Genomic DNA, 19,053 nt, shown 5'->3' with positions numbered 1-19,053 from the left:
AAAAACAGGTTTTAAAATAGGATACTTTCATGGGTGGTGGACTTCTCTTTCTAGTTACCATGCTGACGCCCAAAAATGGGCAAGGGGACAAGAGCAGTGGTTCGGGTGTTTTTTTCTTCTTTTGATTTTGAATTTGACTTAGCAATCAAGAACTGCTTACTCATTAACTGCTTACTCATAAAAACTCAGCGAGTGTTTATTCAGTACCTACTGTGTCGGCCCACTTGCAAACTCCCAGGAGTATAAAGCAAGAAAAGAGAGTGGTGTCCCAGGTGTTGCCAGCTCCACATTCCCAGTAAAGAGTAGCTGCCCAGTGAGAGAGTTCCCTGCCATCTTGGCACTGACATGATCTTACAGGAGTTCTGTGGTTCCCGAGCACTACAGAGGCCCTTGGGACTGAGCAGAGGCAGGCCACTCCTCAGCAGAATGAAACCCCAGCCTCCGTAGAGCTTCTACCTGCTCAGGCCGGGGAAGGTACACTTTTGGATGTTTGTGGTCACCTGGGATGTCAGGTATGCAGTGTTCTCTTGGCACACTGTTGAGACAGCAGAAGAGTACTGTGACCCAAGTTCTCAGAAATCCCCGATGTCACGGCCAAGCCATGAGTCCAGCCTCCTCTCAGGAAGGTCTCTCTAGGTGTACAGGTGGGAAATGTTGAGAGAAATTAAAAACTCTTGATACATTTTTGAGCATGCACCTCCAAGTTACATTCCTTTATTTAACAGTTATTTACATCTGTTACTATGTTAGTTTGTTATGTATAGTACAAAACATTCAAAAATTAGAAATGAAAAAGGATATTAAAAATAAATATGAAGGATACTAATACAGTTGACCCTTGAACATCACAGTTTGAACTCTGCAGGTCCACCTGGAGTTTTTTCAATAAGTACATACTACACAATCCGCAGTTGGTTGACTGCATACAGAGGGCCAACTGTAAACATATGTGGATGTTCTGACTGTGTGGGGTCAGCGCGCTAACCCCCTTGTTGTTCCAGGATCAGCTGCAATTCTTTTGTTCCCCAGTCAGTCGTCATGTGTGCTCACTTTGGAGATCACTGCTGGGGGGTGGGGGACTCTAACCTCATTATGGTACCCTCCCCCCGCCCCGTGGTTTATCGTGGAGGGAGGGCAGACACGAGCACCCTGAGGGTGGTGTCTGCCTTTGGTCCGTTCCCTGCCTGCCCCGTTGCTCTGGTAAGATGTTCACAATGTGATCTTCAAGCACGTTTTCCTTTGAAGCCCAGCTTGCCCTGCTGGGACATCACTGCTTTCTCCCCGTGGTAGCATTTGGCCACTCAGAAATCCCCTTTTGTGGAAACTGGTGGTCCTCTCCTCTGCCTCCCTTTTGTGACCTTGCTCAGTTTGGTGCCAAAATCCAGTGCAGACGTGAAAGTGAAAACTTGCCATTTTGCATGTGGTCCTGCCCCCTAGGGGTTCTCTAACCAGGAGGAACATTTTTTTGCTTACTGATTTTCTCAGAGGGCTCTCTTCCTCAGGGTCCGCTGTGTAGTAGAGACCGTGTCTGCGGAGGAGGGCATGGGAACTGGCGTGAAGACAAGGATGAGTGCTAGGTACTGGAGACTGGCCCAGCAGCGATAGTCACCGCGCAGTGGTCACCTGGAGAGCTCCGTGCTCGGGTGTGGCATGGGTCCAGAGAGCTGGAGGGATGGTAGTAGGCAAGGGAAGGACACTCAGGTGTAATGCCTAGAATCCAGGAGTGGAAACTGTACCCCTTTTCAGCTCCCACCTCAGCTGGAGACTCCTACCATCTATTTTTCTGTCCTGTCCTCTGATGACAATCCTGTCATCGTCTACCTCAGAGAGTTGAGAATTTAGATAGGGCTCGTAAAGAGTCTGGCACACAGATGCAACTTAATAAGTGATCATGATTATCATTTTTCCAGAAGCTCAGATGTAATTTTTATTCTCTGGTTTTAAAATAATACTGGATCATCACCTATAGCTGTTCATGTGCTGGGTGCTGCAGAGATGAGGAAGACAGCCCCAGTCCCTCGGGCTCAGAGCTGGGAAGGGGGAGAGGGAGACAAGAGTGGAGCAGGGGTGGTACATGTTTAAAAAAGCCTTCCACTGCAGCGTGTGGTCAGGATTGAGTCCCCAAGAGGCAGGAGGCACTGTGCTGCCAGCTTCAAGACGGGCAGCCTCTTGGATTCCTTCCTGCCCTAACTAGTGGGGCAGGACTGAGGAGAACCCAGCTGGCTACTCGATACCAAAGCTGTGAGGCTGAGAGAGCCGAATGCAAGGAGCTGGGCCCAGAGAAGCCAGCTCTGGGTGGCAAGAACCCGGAACTGAGGGGAGCTGGTGCAGGTTTCCAGTCAGTCCCCAGACGGCCATTCCTCATCCACAGTCTGATTTCTGCGAGGTCTTTTCCAAGGTCCTCTAAAAGCCTGTAACTGTCAGCTGGTATCTCAGATTCCCTGAGAAGCAGCAGTTAGGACGTAAGGTTCCTCCAGCGCCTAGAGGGTTTTCGAAAACTGCTCAAGTATTTCTTCATAATCGTGTTCATCATCTGCAAAAGAATCCCAGTCAGTAAGGATCTTCGGCCCTAGGTTGCTTCCCCTCTTTAGGGCACTTCCCCGCCCCGGACAGGGGAAGGTTTGGTCTGGACACTCTAAGGGCCTTGTTGGCCCAGAAGCCACAGTTGGTTGTGTCTGTACACTTTGCCAACATTCCTGTGTGCCTTGGGGAGGGCAGTTGGGGGATGAAGTCATTTTGCTTGCCAGGGCCCTGGAGCCCCTAGGAGAAGGACAGTAAGGATCCTTTAGCCTAAGCTCACCCCATATAGGCCTGTGCATCCAATTAGGACTGCATAAGGGTCTACCCATGCGGAGGGCCCTGCTGAGGGTATGGCTGGTGCCATCAGAGGCAAAGCAGCAGCAGAATGGTGTGGGGGAGGGGAGAAGCAAGGATTGGATGAACAGGGGCTGAGGGAACTCACCTGAATCTTCAGTGATGGGCATAGCAGGCCTGCGGCCCTTCTTGCGGCCAGGAACCTCACTGTATAAATTGGAGGTGTCCTGGGTGACCTTTGGCAAGGACTTCGTCTTGAGTTTAGGCAGCAGAGGTGGTTCCTGCAATTCTGAGACTTGAGAGGCCTACATGGGAGAAAAAGCAGAAGTCAGCAGGGTCTCAAGAAATGCGGTGGCAGAGTCCACGAAATGCAATTTCCTCCAAATGTCACTTCCTCTGCTTTCCTCTGAACTTCCCTTTCAGAGTAGCACATCTCAGAACACCAGGGGTTTTTGCTACAAGCATTTGAAATGTTCTTTGGCAGGGGAAAAGGGGGTCAGGAGGAGGAGGATGGGATTGGGGGCCAGACAGGAAAATGTCCCTGCATTTTTCCATGGGGATTTGGTCACTGTCCTTCAGATCTGTCGCTGAAGAAACAAAATGTAGTCACAAAGTCTCAGAACAAGAGTGCAGGGCTGAGGAGCATCCCAGAAGGAAGAGGACTTTTACTGAACTACTATGTGCCAGACACACCATGTGCCATACACTATGCATGTCGGCTCATTTCATCCTCTGAGGAGCTGTTTGAGTTCCCAGTTTGTAGGTAAGGAACCAGGCTCAGTGGAAGTGTGCCACGTCACACCTCACGTGGGATCCCTGGCCAGGTCAAGCTTGGGACCCAGAACAGGTCTGTCACCTCTAAAAAGCTGCTGCTCGGGACATCCCTGGTGGTCCAGTGGTTAATAATCTGCCTGCAGTGCAGGGGACATGGGTTCGATCCCTGGCCTGGGAGGATCCCACATGCCACGGGGCAACTATGCTTGTGCGCCACAACTACTGAATCTATGCTCTAGAGCCCATGTGCCACAACAAGAGATGCCACTGCAACCACAATGAGAAGCAAGCATGCCGCAACTAGAGAAAGCCCACGCCCAGCAATGAAGGCCCAGCGCGGGCAAAAAGAAAGTCACTGCTTTTTCCACCATGCTTTCAAGAGCAAACAGTACCGCTCCCTGGTGAGCAGCAGAGAACACTCAGGCCCAGGGAGGGAAAGTTGCTGGTTCTAGGACAACAAGCAGGAAACGGGCCCAAAGAAACCAAGGCTGGGGTGGACGTCTCAGCTCTGTACCACATTCTTTCACTGTCACAGGCCTGCGTTTCAGATGTCCTAGTCCATTCTCGATTCTTGTCAGAAAACAGCTACCCTACCCGCTGCCCCACAGATATGAGTCCCTTCTGGGGCTAAGATGGCTCAGGGTCATCTTTTAACTTCCACCACCATCCCACTACCTCCCCACATCCCAAAACAATAGGCTTGTTAACATTTTACAAAGTGCTTTTTATACAACTCATTCTTCCCTATGCCCCAACACCCCTTCTCAGCAAAGCATGGCAGGTAGGTGCTCAGGCCATGTGGTCAGACCCAATTTCAACCCCCAGCCTGCCACTTGTCAGCTGTGTGTGTGTGTGTGTGGTGTGTGTTGTGTATGTGTACGCGCTTAGTCACTCAGTCATGTCCGACTCTTTGTGACCCTTTGGGCTGTGGCCCTCCAGGCTCCTCTGTCCATGAGATACCCTCCTCTGGGGATCTCCCCAATCCAGGGATCAAACCAGAGTCACCTATCTCTCCTGCATGGCAGGTGGACTCCTCACCTGCTGAGTCACTGGGAAAGCTCTAACGGTGTGATCTCGGGTAAACTCCTTTACCTCTCTGTGCCTCCTGTTTTCTCAACCGTAAAAAGAACTGCCAGTGCCCACCTCAGAGGGAGGTCGTGAGGGCTGGGTGGGGCTGCATCTAAGGTGCTTGCCCCAGAGTTAGCACCCAGCGAGTGAAAGTGGCTCAGTGGTGTCTGACTGTTTGTGACCCCACGGACTATACAGTCCATGGAATTCTCCAGGCCACAATACTGGAGTGGGTAGCCTTTCCCTTCTCCAGGGGTTCTTCCCAACCTAGGGCTCGAACCCGGATCTCCACATTGTAGGTGGATTCGTTACCAGCTGAGCCACATGGAAGCCCAAGAATACTGGAGCAGGTAGCCTATCCCTTCTCCAGTGTATCTTCCCGACCCCGGAATCGAACCGGGGTCTTCTGCATTGCAGGCAGATTCTTTACCACAGGCTAACAAAACCGCATTGAGAATTAGCAGCGTTATCTCCGGCTCCCTGGTGAGGAAAGTGCCCAGGGAAGGGGTCGAGGCCACAGTGAGGAAGCCGGGGTGTGAGCCTAGTGGTCCCGACTCTGCGGTTCTTTCCCCTTCGTTGTGATTCAGTCCGGTTCTGCTCAGACTCACTGGCAGTGAGTTCTTCTCCGGAGAAAGTGTTTCTCACTTTCTCCGCCTGCCTTGGAGGCGGCGGAGCCTGCCCCACAGAACTCTTGTTCTAGCCCAGGAGACCAAATACAACTGATTAAAACTTCATGACTGCACATCCCTGTGGTCCAGTGGTTAAGAATCAGCCTCCAACACAGGGGACATGGGTTCAATCCCTGGTCCGGGAGGATTCCACAAACTGAGATGGCTAAGCCTGCACGCCTGGAGCTCATGCTGGGCAACGAGAGAAACCCACACACCAAAACTCGAGTAGCCCCCGCTCACTGCAACTAGAGTGAGTGCGCACAGCAGTGAAGACCCAGCGTAGCCAAAAAAAGAAAAAACGACGCAGCCCCCCACCTCCAGGCAACATACAGCATGCAGTGTGGATACAGACAAGGAAGGCCTGTCACTGCCTGGGAAGAAACCTAAGCTGAGCCTTGCCCAGGAGTCTGAAAGGAGGAAGAATGTTCCTGGCAAAAAGACTGGCTTGCGTGAAGTGCTGAGGCGGGAATCTTGGCCTATTGAGGGAGCGTCAGGAGTTGGAGTGTGGGCTGCTGATATGGAAAACCGGCCTGGGAAGGTGAGGTTAAAGTCAGCTCTAAAGGACCCTGGACATCATGTTAAGGGATTCCATCACCCCCAGCAACGGGGAGCCAGTGAAGGTTTCAGAAGATGGGGCTGAGGCCCCTCAGCGACCAGGAGAGATGGGGAGGCCAATCCAATATTGGTGGGGAGGGGTTGAAGAGGCTGCTGTAACGGTTCAGGTGAAAAATGCTGCAGTGTGAGCTGGGGAGTGACAGCAGGGTTAGCAGAGACAGGAAGAGCCCCGTGAACCTGGAGTCACAATGCAATGCTCCAGTTCAGGGCCCCTGAACTGTGTAACTTGGGGCGCATCTCAGAGTCTCTGAGACCTCATTTGCTCAACCGTAAAATACGGATAGTCACACCGATGTCAGGATGGTCAAGATGGAATAGTACGTACCAGGTGTGCACGTTTATAAACCGCAGCTTCCCAACAACTGAAGAGAAGTGCAATGACAGACAAAGAAAGAACAGCAGGACTCGAATGATCCCAACAGAGGGCCCCTCCCTGCCCACTGGGATTCTCTCGGTACCTTGATGCCCTTCTCCTGGCTCATCTGCTTCTGCTCACTGAGGCCCTGACTCTTCGGAGGCCTGGGTGGGGGAGCTTGACTCTCGAAGGCCGGTAGCTTCCGCAGGCGATAGTAGAAGGCCTCCGTCAGCTCCTCCACTGTGGCCGTGGGGAGGGCTCCAGACAGCTGGCCCGGCAGCTCCTCGACCTCCACGACAGTCAGGTCCAGCCACCGGGGAGGGATCTCGAAGCACATCTCGGGGTCTGAGTCCAGGCTGACCACCAAGAAGGGTTCCAGGATCTTCTCTTCCAGCTGCAGGCCCGGGAAGGAGGGCAGAGGGTCGGCGGGGTGCCTGGGGTCCTTGGCCACCACCTTGACCTCACAGGGCAGTGAGAACTGGGTAGTCAGGTCCTGCAGGCTGTAGCGACGGGCATCGCTCAGCTCCTCCACAAAGCCGCCAGAGAAGTAGAGGGGCAGCAGAATCTGTTCTTGGTCCTCCACCTCTTCATCCTCCCCAGCCTCTTCCTCCCCAGCCTGCTCACCTAGCCGCTGACACACCAAGACATCTATGTCCCTCTCATGTTGCCCAAGGGCCTGGCCAGACCCCAGCACCTCCAGCCTGTCACCCACAGCCAGGGACGCAAACCCCAGGTTCTCCAGCTCATCTCCCTCACAGTCCTTTGTGGTCACGACCCGGAGTGGCTGGCCCGGCTGGAGAGCACCCAGGAGGTCGTAGGCCGTGGGGAACTCTCTCGGCCGCCGCCGCAGCTTGCCCTGGTAGGCGCTGGAGATCATGAAGTGTCTGGGCACCTTCCGGCCCCTGGTCGAGGCTAAGAACCGCCAGGGCGGCGAAGCCACGCCATGGAGGCAGAGCCTCTGGCCCTTTTGCAAGGAACTCAGCCATGGGCTGAGGAAGTTGGGGGACCCCTCCGGAACTTCCAGGATCTCTGTGGCCAGGGGGAAGGGGCCTCCCCGGGCCAGGGCCTCGCTCAGCAGCAGCGGTTGTATGAAGTGAATGTGCCGTGAGGAGGCGGTGACGTCCTCCACGTCGACCTCCAGGGTGGAGGGGATCTTGACGATGGTCCTGCGCACTGTGGAGGGGAGAGGTCAGCCCGGCCCACGCCCCCTCCCCCCCCACCGAGGTCTGGGCCTGCCGACCCCCTGCCTGTCTCCTTCTTTTCCTTCCTATCAGCATTTGCCTACTGTGCCAGCTTCCTCGCCCACTCCTTTCCTTCTGCCTCTTTTAAAAAAGTTATTACAGGGACTTCCCTGGTGGCCCAGTGGTTAAGACTTCACCTTTCAATACAGGGGTGTGTGTGTTTTTGCATGCCTAGTGGCCAAAAAACCAAAACATAAAGCAGAAGCAATACTGTAACCAATTCAATAAAGACTTTTTTTTCAATAAAGACTTTTAAAATGGTCTACATTAAAAAAAACTCTAAAAAATTAATAAAAAGTTATTATAGAAAGTTTTAAACATTTACAAAAGTAGAATAGTATTGTGAACCCTTATGTACCGGTCACCCAGCTTCAACATTTAAACCTGTGGCTCATCTTCTTTCATTTATACCCCCATCTATCCATTCCCCCTCCACTGGGTTACTTTGAATCAGAATAATCATATCTTGCCATCCATGACCATTTCAGTGTGTATTGCTAAAAGAAAGGATAATTAAAATTTTAATAACAACTAGGCAATGATCACATTGAAATAATAATTTGATAATTCCTTACTATCACTGAATATCCAGTCAGTTTACTTTTAAAATTTTAATTACAACATCCTGCCCTGGTGCTGAAAGTGCCAAGTGCATAAACTCTAAGAGAATGAGGAAATCTGGCCTACCCACTGTGTTGTGTGAGTCATACCACATGGAAGTCGGACAAAGGGAATGTTCCCATTTTGCAGATGAGAACACTGAGGCTCCAAGGAGTGGTGGTGACTTCTCTTGGGTCACATGGTTGGGATTTTTGCTCTGTGCCACATGAGCTTATAATTGGTTGAAGCTGGGAGATGGGCACATGTGGGCTCATTATATTGTTTTTGTTTTTTTCCTTTAGAATGTTTTCTAGATTACCTGAGCTGCCTTATTCTCCAGGGCAGCCAACTCGTTATTTAAAAAAAAAACTAGTAAACAAAGCATAGGTTGTTTCTTAAGACAGTCCTCAGTGAGGCTTCTGGTAGCATCCAAAGCAGGGTTGATGAGGCAGAGGTCTGGCCAGTTGGAGGCCAAGCCTGAGTGGAGGAAGAAGAATGGGGTGGGGGTGCCCTGGCAACCTCGACATACACACCCATTCTTCTACCTCTGCTCCAGAGTGGCCGCCGACCGGCCAGACCTCGCAGGTTCTGCCTCTGCTTCACCAACCCCCTGTGCAGCCACCAGCCGCCTAAAAAGTAACCTATGAAACAGCAGGGGTACTCAGCCAGACACGCCTTCCCAGACAGGAGGCCCTTCACCAACATCCTGCCCTCCCCAGAAACAGGAAAATACATTTCTCCTGAGCAAACAACGCTCAAGGTTTCACTTTGGAATACTCTGTTTCTTTGTCCTAGCAGTGGACAAGTGGACGACCCAAGTTTTGCCCAATTTTGTAAACTATATGGGATCTCACTCAAGTTACCCTGTTTTCCTATCTCCTTTTGTACCCAACTTCCACTGATGAGGAATCTTTACTCTGTTACATTGTATATACCAGGTAAACCACCCAGGATCCCTGGTCTATCCACAGGGAGGGGGGCATCATCCCTCAAAGCAGCTCCCCTGGGACCCCTCTGTCCCTCTCACCTCCCACCCCCATCCTCCTTCCCTGGGAACTCACAGTGCATGATGGCTTCAACCTCATACTGGGGCATCAAGGTCAGGGAGCACCAGGGGAAGGCAGAGCAGGTGAGGAGGGAGTCCCTCAGGGTGGGGTCCTGCAGCACCTGGAGCAGGGTCCGAGGGGGCCCGGGCTCCAGTTTCCAGAAGGGCCCCTGCTGGGACAAGGGCAGATGCAGAAGGACCTGCTGGACCCCAGAGTCCAGCACGCAGCGGGCACAGCAGGTCCCCTGGTGCATCTCCACAGCCTCCAGCTTGAGGGGCTGCTGTTCAGGCACCACCCTGGCCTTGGTGGTGATTCTGTGGGTCGACATGAAGCGGACGGGCAGTAACTTGGAGCTCTGGGTTGCAGCGTAGACCAGCTCCTCCAGGGTTCCATAGCTCTGGGGGCCGGTGAGGGGGCTGAAGTGGCCTGTGGGGGCACAGCAGTGGGTGTCAGGGTGGGGCAGGCTTTTGCTCAACCTCAGGCCTTGAACCCCACACCCAGGTCTGGCTGCAGAGAACCAGGCAGAACCCGAGGACAGAGGTCAAAGGTGGGCCAGCATTGGCGTATCCGGGCTGAGGGCTGAGGGACTAGAGGCAGCAAGTGACCATGTGCGAATGGACAGTGGGGCAGGCCTGGGAACAGTCCTCCCGACAGACACAGAGGGACTGTCACCAGAGACAGAACAGGACAGACGCACTGACTGCCACATTTTCCCGCCTCCCAGCCCCTCCTGCCTCTCAAGTTCTCCATCTTTGCCCCCAGATACCTCAGCACTGCTCTGTTTTCACACACCAGCTCCCATCACCCTATCCTGAGTGGGTGAGCGCCATTGTCCCTCCCAAACTAGAAACCCAAGAGCTACTGGCCAAATGACCTCTGACCACCGCTTTCCCCTTCCACCCCCCACCACCCCCACCACCCTGTCCATTCTTCTGCCACCAGACTGGCCTAAGATACCCCATGTCCGGAGATAATATCGCTTCTAGCGTTTTCCGGCCCAAAACCTTCCACACAAATCTATTCAAAGAAACACCACACAAATTCGGTCTGAAGGACATTCTGCAAAAGTCCTGATCTGGACTCTTCAAAAAACATTGATATCAAAGCAAAAGCAGGCGGAGGAACTATTTCAGCCTGAAGGAGACTGAAGGAGGCCAAACTGAACGTCATGTGTGATCTGGGGCTGGACTCTGAATCAAGGCAGACACCAGGCAATCAAGGATATTATAGGGCAGCTGGTGAAATCTGAATACAGACTTCGGGTTAAATAGTAGTATTGTATCAATACTAGATTTTCTGAATTTAATCACTGAACTGAAGCTTTGTGAGTGAACGCCTTTGTTTTCTAGGAGATACACTGAATATTAGGAGTAATATTTAGATGTAATGGGGCATCATGTCTGTAACTCTCAAACGGTTCAGAAAAAGATACATATATATATATACACACACAGATAGATAAAAAGATTATATAGATACACACATATAATAGTAATATATGTTCATATGTATGTATATGTATAAATAATATACAGAGAGAGAAAACAAATGTAAGAAAATGCTTAATAATTGGTGAATCTGGATAAACAGTATATAGGAATTCTAGAAAGTCTTCTGTAAGTCTGAAATTATTTCAATTTTTTCAAAAATCCTCAAAATAGAAAACAAAACATATCACTTCCCTTTTTAAAACCCTCTTTGGCTACTTAATGCCTTCAAAATAAAGACTGAAATGGATCAGTGCCCCACACAAGCCCCCCGCCCCCGTGGTCTGGCCTCCACTCACCTCCCCACCTCCTGCCCCTCACCCGGAACCCATGCCCGCACCAGGCCTCTTATGGACCTGATGCCCTGTTATATCAAAATATTACTCCTTATTCGGTGTACCTCCTAAAAAACAAAGGTATTCACTCACGAAACTGTACTTCCTGATTAAAATCAGGAAACCATACTGAGAACAAGCCCTCAGAGGGCGCCTGCTCTGAGCCCAGTCCTGTTCTAAGCGCATCATACGGCAACTCATTTAATGCTCACACCAACCTTGCTGCTCAGTCGCTCAGTCGTGTCTGACTCTGCGACCCCGTGGACGGCAGCACGCCAGGCTTCCCTGTCCTTCACTACCTCCTGGAGTTTGCTCAGATTCATGTCCATTGAGTGGGTGATGCCATCCAGCCTGACTGCCTCATTGCAGAAGACGGGGCTGAGGCAGGGAGACCACGGGAACTCACCACGGCCACAGCTAGTAGCCGGCAGACCCGGGAATTCCCATCCAGGCTGCCAGTTTTAGCGTCGGGGCCTGTGGTCCACCACGCCGCACGCCTCCTGCAGTGACTATGCTCTGTACACATGCCACTCCCTCTAGCTGGGATCCTTGGTCCAGCTAAGGTGCCACCTCCCCCAGGAAGCCTGCACAGACCTCTGTGGCAGGCCCCTCGTGTCCAGAGCCCTCTCTAAATGGGTGTCTACCTCTGCTGTCCTCCTCCCTGCCATCCTGGAAGCTCCCCACCGGAGGAGGCTGTATCTGCTTCACCCTGAGCACACACCCCCCAAACCCTAGCACAAGGCCTGGTGCGCAGCAAGGGTCAATAAATGTTTGGTGAGTGAATGTGGGAACAAAGATGAAAACAAGCACTTGACAAAGACACGAAACAGGAAAAGTCCCCACCAAGAGGCAGACCTCATCAGAGACGGACAAGGAGGGCACACAGCCACGCCAGCTCGGGGCACCGTCAGAGCACTCAGGGGCCGTCTGCGCCTCAGGGCTGGGTGGCGGTGGATGGGAGGGCCGTGGGGGCCAACCCAGAGGGCTGGGGGTTTGTGCGGGGGGTCCAGTGGGTCCGAGAGTGTGCCTGGAGGGTTCTGGGGCACTCAGGGAGGCAGAGATGCCCGCCTTACCCTGGAAGTTGGGAGCGAGCTCGGTGGTCTGGCCTGTCCCCAGGTTCTTGCAGACCACCTTTTGGAGGCGAACGTGGGTGACCTTGATCAAGTCTCCTGTGGAGAGGCAGCACTCATTCCCAGAGATCTCGTAGATGGAGCCTGCGGAGACACAGACTCTTGCCCATTCAGCAAACGCCAGTCACTGGGGCCAGGGTTCTGTTCCCCCAAGGTGCCGCTCACCACACCTTTGCCCACACTGTTCCCACCACCTGGAATGCCCTTCCCTGTCTTCCCTGCCCAGCACCCACCTGCTCATCTGTCCTCAGGCAGCATTGATGCCGCTTTGCCTGCTTTTAGCACTGACTGTACCCCTCTGTGGTCACAGCCCCCAGCCTCTGGAATTTAACTCATACAGCAGGACTGATCCAGCAGAGGCCCAGCCTCAAAGAGGGTGTTAAAGTCACGGATGAATAAACCACCCAGTAAATCCCAATTCCCTTATTGTGTGCTAAGTCGCTTCAGTCGTATCCAACTCTTCGGGACTCTATGGACTGTTAGCTTGCTGGGCTCCTCTGTCCATGAGAGTCTCCAGGTAAGAAAACTGGAGTGGGTTGCCATGTCCTCCTCCAGGGGATCTTCCCCACCCAGGGATCAAACTTGGGTCTCCTGCATTGCAGGTGGATTCTTTAACATCTGAGCCACTAGAGAAGCCCAGTTCCCTTATTAGACAGCTGCAAAGTCCAGTCCAGTGAGGCTCTGAGATTACACAGAGCCAAACACCCACATTGACACTTTCTTCTTCAAATGACTTGTTTTTAAAGGAAGCACAGGAGAGAATGGCGGGCCACTGAAAGGGTGGGCCCTGGAGGCAGGGTTCCGGGTCCCCACTTTCAAGCACAGTAACCCCACGTTTCCTGGTTTCAAGAGCTTAAAGCAGCATCCAGAACATGGAAGGTGCTCGATAAAGATCTCTCCACTCGGGCAGTGCATAGGCCCCACCCCCACCCCACCGCCATCGTGCTGAATGGAGGACAGACACTGCAGGTGGGCAAACCTCGAGGCCACCTGACTCTACCTTACATTGAGGGCAGCCCCGGCAGGCCCGAAAAACTGATGAAAACCCCATCCCTTACCCCCAGGAAAATACACTCAGGCTCCAACACACAGTTCAGGCTCCAGACCCTCAGGTAAGAACAGCAGCCCTGGTACTGGGGATGAACTCGATGCCCGCCACTGTGCCCAGTACTGCAGGGGTATCACCGCGCTCAAGCCCCATGACTGTCCTTGGAGGGAAGGACTTTCTTGTTCCTATATAAGGACTTGCCAAGATTGGCAAGGATGAATGGGCAGCCCAAGATGATCAAGTAATAAAAGGCGTTACCAGGACTCAGGCCCGGATGTCTGCCTCCAACCTGGGGCTCCGAACCACGCAGCGACCAGAGCCACCTGTCCCACGAGGATCACCATCGGCCCTTCTCCAGCTCACCCCCACCCCCACGCTGTCACCTTGTCAGGTTCTTCTCCTTACTTCCTCCACTGCCCGCCTCCCGGGGTGGGGGTGGGGAGCAGAATGAGGAAACAAATATTGTGACACAGTGGGGGTGGGGGGGCGGAGTCAGGAGGAGAGCAAACAGCACAGATGCCTGCAGGAAGCCCCCAGAGACAGGAAAAGTGAGATTTGAACCCAGATCCCTCAGATTCCCAAGCGGGCCTGGCAGGTCCCCAGGGCCTGGCCCAGGTCCTGCCCGCGTGGCCCTCCAGGTGTCTCAGCCTTGATCTGTGACCCCACTTGGAGCCTCAGAACGCTTTCCTGTGCGGAGCAAGGGAGCAGGTGGAAGGATGGGTCAGGGCACTCGGGCGGAGTTTGCTTTCTAAGGAAGGAGCCTCCCCGACCCCACCCGGACTCGGACTCTCGCTTCCCTCTCTCCGACGCCTCCTCCTTCCCCACTCAGCTGCCCACAGTTCCTCCCGCCCGACCCCGCTCAGAGCTGCCGCCTCTCCCTTCACCGTCACGGCCTGTCAATTCTTCCCCTCTAGACCTTTCAGGCAATGACTACTGAGGAAGCCCCAGCTGTGCACCACCCCTGTGAACCAGGCGGCCGGCGGCCAGGTGGGCAGGTGTGCGGCCGTGCAAGGAGCCAGGAGGGCTTCCCGGAGGAGGAGTCATTTCAGCTGCGAACCGAAGAGCTGGTCGAATCAAGTACTGCCCAATGCGGAGCAGAGGGGCAAAGGCGGGATTGGAGGGACCGAAGAATAGGACACGTAGACAGGTGTCAAGGTGGGGCAGCGGAGGGTACACGGAGGGGAGGGCTGACCTGGCGCTTCAGAATCAACAACCAATAGCTCCGCGTCGCGAGCCCCTGAGTGCCGAGACCCCGCACGGTCGGACCTCCTGCAATGCGCCCGACGGTTCCATCCCAGCTTGGCTCGGTTCCACCTACCTGAGTATCAGCTCAGTGACTTCCCATCGCCACCCTGCGAGGCAATCAGCGACCCCCACCCCCGACAATTCCACGGAAGCAAAAGCCGTGGCCCGGAGAAGTTGGAGAGTGGCGCCCACACAGCTTGGGTAGCGGCAGCGTCGCATTCGTACCCCGGGGCGCAGGCCCCAGGTTTCCAACTTCCCGGTCGAGGGGAGCCGGTCCGCGGCGGGGCCGTGCGGGTCTCAGCCTTTCACTCACCCTGGAAGTAAACCCCCGAGCAGACCCGCAGCACACGCGGGAGGGAGGCGGGGTCCAGGGCGCACACGAAGTCCTGCAGCGACACCTGCTCCATGGCCCGTGCGGCTCGCTCGGCGCGTACTGAGCTGCCTGCGTGCGGTCCAGCCCGGGCCGGCCCAGCGGGGCGGGGTTGGTCGGAGGCCCCGCCCAGGGGCGTTCCAGGACGCCCACCCTCCCCGGCCGGCACTAGTTCCCTTGTCTCTGCACTGGGGTTGCAGTGGCGCTGTTGTAGAAGGTCAAGACCAGGACCTGACATCGGGGAGATGAGTTTCAGTTCAGTCGCTCAGTCGTGTCTCTTTGCGACCCCATAGACTGCAACACGCCAGGCTTCCCTGTCCATCACCAACCCCCGGAGCTTACTCAAACTCATGTCCATCGTGTCTGTGATGCCATCCAACCATCTCATCCTCTGTCGTCCCCTTCTCCTCCCACCTTCAATCTTTCCCAGCGTCAGGGTCTCTGCAAATGAGTCAGTTCTTCGCATCAGGTGGCCAAAGTATTGGAGTTTCAGCTTCAGCATCGGTCCTTCCAATGAATATTCACGAGTCCCTTATACTGCAAGGAGATCCAACCAGTCCATTCTAAAGGAGATCAATCCTGGATGTTCATTGGAGGGACTGATGCTAAAGCTGAAACTGCAATACTTTGGCCACCTCATGCGACGAGTTGACTCACTGGAAAAGACTCTGATGCTGGGAAAGGTTGGGGGCGGGAGAAGAAGGGGACGACGGAGAATGAGATGGCTGGATGGCATCACCGACTCTGTGGACAAGAGTTTGAGTGTACTCCGGGAGTTGGTGATGGACCGGGAGGCCTGGCGTGCTGTGATTCATGGGGTCGCGGAGAGTCGGACACGACTGAGCGACTGAACTGAACTGAACTGAACTGATCTCCTTTAGGATGGACTGGTTGGATCTCCTTGCAGTCCAAGGGACTCTCAAATGTCTTCTCCAACGCCACAATTCAAAAGCATCAATTCTTCTGTGGTCAGATTTCTTTATAGTCCAACTCGGACATCCATACATGACTACTGGAAAAATAACTTTGACTAGAGGGGCTTTTGTCGGTAAAGTAATGTCTCTGCTTTTAAATATGCTATCTAGGTTGGTAATAGCTTTTCTTCCAAGGAGCGTCTTTTAATTTCATGGCTTCAGTCACCATCTGCAGTTATTTTGGAGCCCCAAAAAATAAAGTCTCTCATGTATCCATTGTTTCCCCATCTATTTGCCATGAAGTGATGGGACTGGATGCCATGATCTTAGTTTTCTGAATGTTGAGTTTTAAGCCAACTTTTTCACTCTCCTCTTTCACTTTCATCAAGAGGCTCGTCACTTTTTGCCATAAGAGTGGTGTCATCTGCATATCCGAGGTTATTGATATTTCTCCCGGCAATCTTGAGTCCAGTTTGTGCTTCATCCAGCTCAGCATTTCTCATGATGTACCTTGCATATAAGTTAAATAAGCAGGGTGATGATATACAGCCTTGATGTACTCCTTTCCCAATTTGGAACCAGTCCATTGTTCCATGTCCAGTTCTAACTGTTGCTTCCTGACCTGCATACAGATTTCTCAGGAGGCAGGTCAGGTGGTCTGGTATTCCCATCTCTTTCAGAATTTTCCAGTTTGTTGTGGTCCACACAAATGCTTTGGCATAGTCAATAAAGCAGAAGTAGATGGTTTTCTGTCGGAGAAGGCAATGGCAAGCCACTCCAGTACTGTTGCCTAGAAAATCCCATGGATGGAGGAGCCTGGTAGGCTGCAGTCCATGGGGTCGCTAAGGGTCGGACACGACTGAGCGACTTCACTTTCACTTTTCACTTTCACACATTGGAGAAGGAAATGGCAACCCACTCCTGTGTTCTTGCCTGGAGAATCCCAGGGATGGGGGAGCCTGGTGGGCTTCCGTCTATGGGGTCACACAGAGTCGGACACGACTGAAGTGACTTAGCAGTAGCAGCAGCAGATGGTTTTCTGTAACTCTCTTGCTTTTTCGATGATACAGCAGATGTTGGCAATTCGATCTGTGGTGCCTCTGCCTTTTCTAAATCCAGCTTGAATATCTGGAAGTTCACAGTGCATGCTTTGTTGAAGCCTGGTTTGGATGATTTTGAGTGTTACTTTGCTAGTGTGTGAGATGAGTGCAATTGTGCAGTAGTTTGAACATTCTTTGACATTGCCTTTTTTGGGATTGGAATGAAAACACCTTTTCCAGTCCTGTGGCCACTGCTGAGTTTTTCAAATTTGCTGGCATATTGAGTGCAGCACTTTCACAGCATCATCTTTCAGGATTTGAAATAGCTCAACTGGGATTCCATCACCTCCACTAGCTTTGTTCGTAGTGATGCTTCCTAAGGCCTACTTGACTTTGCATTCCAGGATGTCTGGCTATAGGTGAGTGATCACACCATCATGGTTATCTGGGTCATGAAGATCTTTTTTGTATAGTTCTGTGTATTCTTGCCACCTCAATATCTTCTGCCTCTGTTAGGTCCATACCATTTCTGTCCTTTATTGAGCCCATCTTTGCATGAAATGTTCCCTTGGCATTTCTGATTTTCTTGAAGAGCTCTCTAGTTTTTCCCATTCTATTATTTCCCTCTATTTCTTTGCATTGATCACTGAGGAAGGCTTTCTTATCTCTCCTTGCTATTCTTTGAATGCATTCAAATGAGTGTATCTTTCCTTTTCTCGTTTGCCTTTAGCTTCTCTTCTTTTCTTAGCTATTTGTAAGGCTTCCTCAGACAACCATTTTGCCTTTTCACCTTTCTTTTCCTTGGGGATGGTCTTGATCACTGCCTCCTGTACAATGTCGTGAACCCCCATCCCGGGAGGTTCTGAGTAAATAAAAGCTGGTCCCCACGTGCCTAGGCTTCAGTGATGTACATCATGGAGGGGGGAAGGAGGATGAAGATGAAGGAGAAATCCTCTACTCCCCACCACCCCCCACACCCTCGTTATTCCACCACACACCCCCCACATCCCCTGCCCTGGTCAATTAGAACTCCTGGTCCAGTTCTGAGTTTACAGGAGGGACACAGCCCTGCCCTTTGGGTTTGAGGAGGAAGATAAAGCATCAGGTCTTCTGAATCCCTCTCAAGGACACTTCACCGTTCTCGACCGACAGGCAACTCATTAACTTTCCAGGATGCTCCTTCCCTCTGGACAATTCTGAAAAATTATTTCTTGGGCTAAAGAGAAATCTGCTTAGGACAGAGACCAACTATTTCTGGTGACCACAGAGAGATGGATAAGGATTTTCCATCTTCCTGTTCCTCGGCAATTAGACCAACCAAGGTTCAAACCCCAGCTCCTTCTCTTGATTGTATAATTTTAGGCAAATCACTTTGATTTTGAGTTTTAATTTCCTCACATGTAAAATGGAAGAAAGAATCTTTTCTGAGCTGGTTGTGAGAATTAAGTGAGATAATATAGATACTGTGCAAAATGCTTTATTTCAGTTTTTGTCAGTATGAGAGTAACAGAAGACTTCTAATCAGGAATCATAACCGAAGTTTAAAATAAAAAGACATTTGACAAGTAAAAAGAGGACATTCTTTTCTCACCACCCAAATGTAACTAACATTTTGCGGTGCTCTTTCTACTCTTTATCCTGCTTGGGAGTGTGTGTAGTGGTTTGTTTATTTTTTTTTAAATTTTTTTATTTACGATAAAGTTGCAAAAATAGTAGAGATTTCCCATATGTCCCTCAACTGATTTCTAATTTCCCTGTTGGTAGCATTTCCTGGTGGCTCAGAGGTTAAAGCTGCTGCCTCCAATGCGGGAGACCCGGGTTCGATCCCTGGGTCGGGAATATTCCCTGGCGAAGGAAACGGTAACCCACTCCAGTATTCTTGCCTGGAGAATCCCATGGACGGAGAAGCCTGGTAGGCTACAGTCCACGGGGTCGCAAAGAGTCGGACACGACTGAGCGACGGAACGGAACGGAGCATTTCACATTACCAGGGTACATTTGTCAAAACTCAGAAACCAACATTGCTGCATTGCTGTAAACTGAACTACAGGCTTTATTTGAATTTTATCTGTTTTTCTCACTGGTGTCCTTTCTCTGGTCCATGTTGCATTTAGCCATAATGATTCCTGTCTGTGACACTTTCTCAATGTTTCTCTGACCTTGTTTTTATAACCTTGATTGTCTTGAAGAGTACTCATCAGATATTGTCCCTCAATTTGTTGTTATTGTTGTCGTTGTTTTCTGATGTCTTCCTATGGCTAGACTGGGGTTATGAATTTTACGGGAGGTTACTTCCCAGG

General features: G+C 51.9%; 1 protein-coding gene across 5 annotated transcripts; it reads right to left on the bottom strand.

Annotated features, from left to right (window-relative positions):
• Positions 1-198: 198 nt before the first annotated feature.
• Positions 199-14,897, bottom strand: THEMIS2 (thymocyte selection associated family member 2). Of its 5 annotated transcripts, XR_016039172.1 has the most exons (7): positions 14,743-14,897; positions 12,080-12,220; positions 9,200-9,610; positions 6,401-7,470; positions 2,963-3,119; positions 1,474-2,533; positions 199-632 (listed from the first exon to the last, which is right to left on the bottom strand). XR_016039172.1 is itself a non-coding variant. In XM_055398213.2 (6 exons), the coding sequence occupies exons 1-6, from the start codon at positions 14,834-14,836 to the stop codon at positions 2,481-2,483; spliced, it is 1,926 nt and encodes a 641-aa protein (XP_055254188.2). In that variant the 5' UTR covers positions 14,837-14,897; the 3' UTR covers positions 683-2,480. The 5 variants fall into 5 exon arrangements, 4 of the variants coding, with proteins under 4 accessions (XP_055254188.2, XP_088700167.1, XP_088700163.1 ...); XM_055398213.2 differs by lacking the exon at positions 199-632 and having other exon boundaries at positions 683-2,533; XM_088844041.1 differs by lacking the exons at positions 199-632; positions 14,743-14,897 and adding an exon at positions 14,503-14,713 and having other exon boundaries at positions 683-2,533.
• Between the last annotated feature and the right edge of the window lie 4,156 nt (positions 14,898-19,053).

This window comes from Moschus berezovskii, chromosome 2 (assembly GCF_049115385.1).
Source record: "Moschus berezovskii isolate FMDL1 chromosome 2, NW_MosBer_1.0, whole genome shotgun sequence".
In the NCBI taxonomy this organism is placed as follows: domain Eukaryota; kingdom Metazoa; phylum Chordata; class Mammalia; order Artiodactyla; family Moschidae; genus Moschus; species Moschus berezovskii.
The sequence above is the reverse complement of the archived record's forward strand: the minus strand, read 5'-3'. Positions and strand labels throughout refer to the sequence as shown.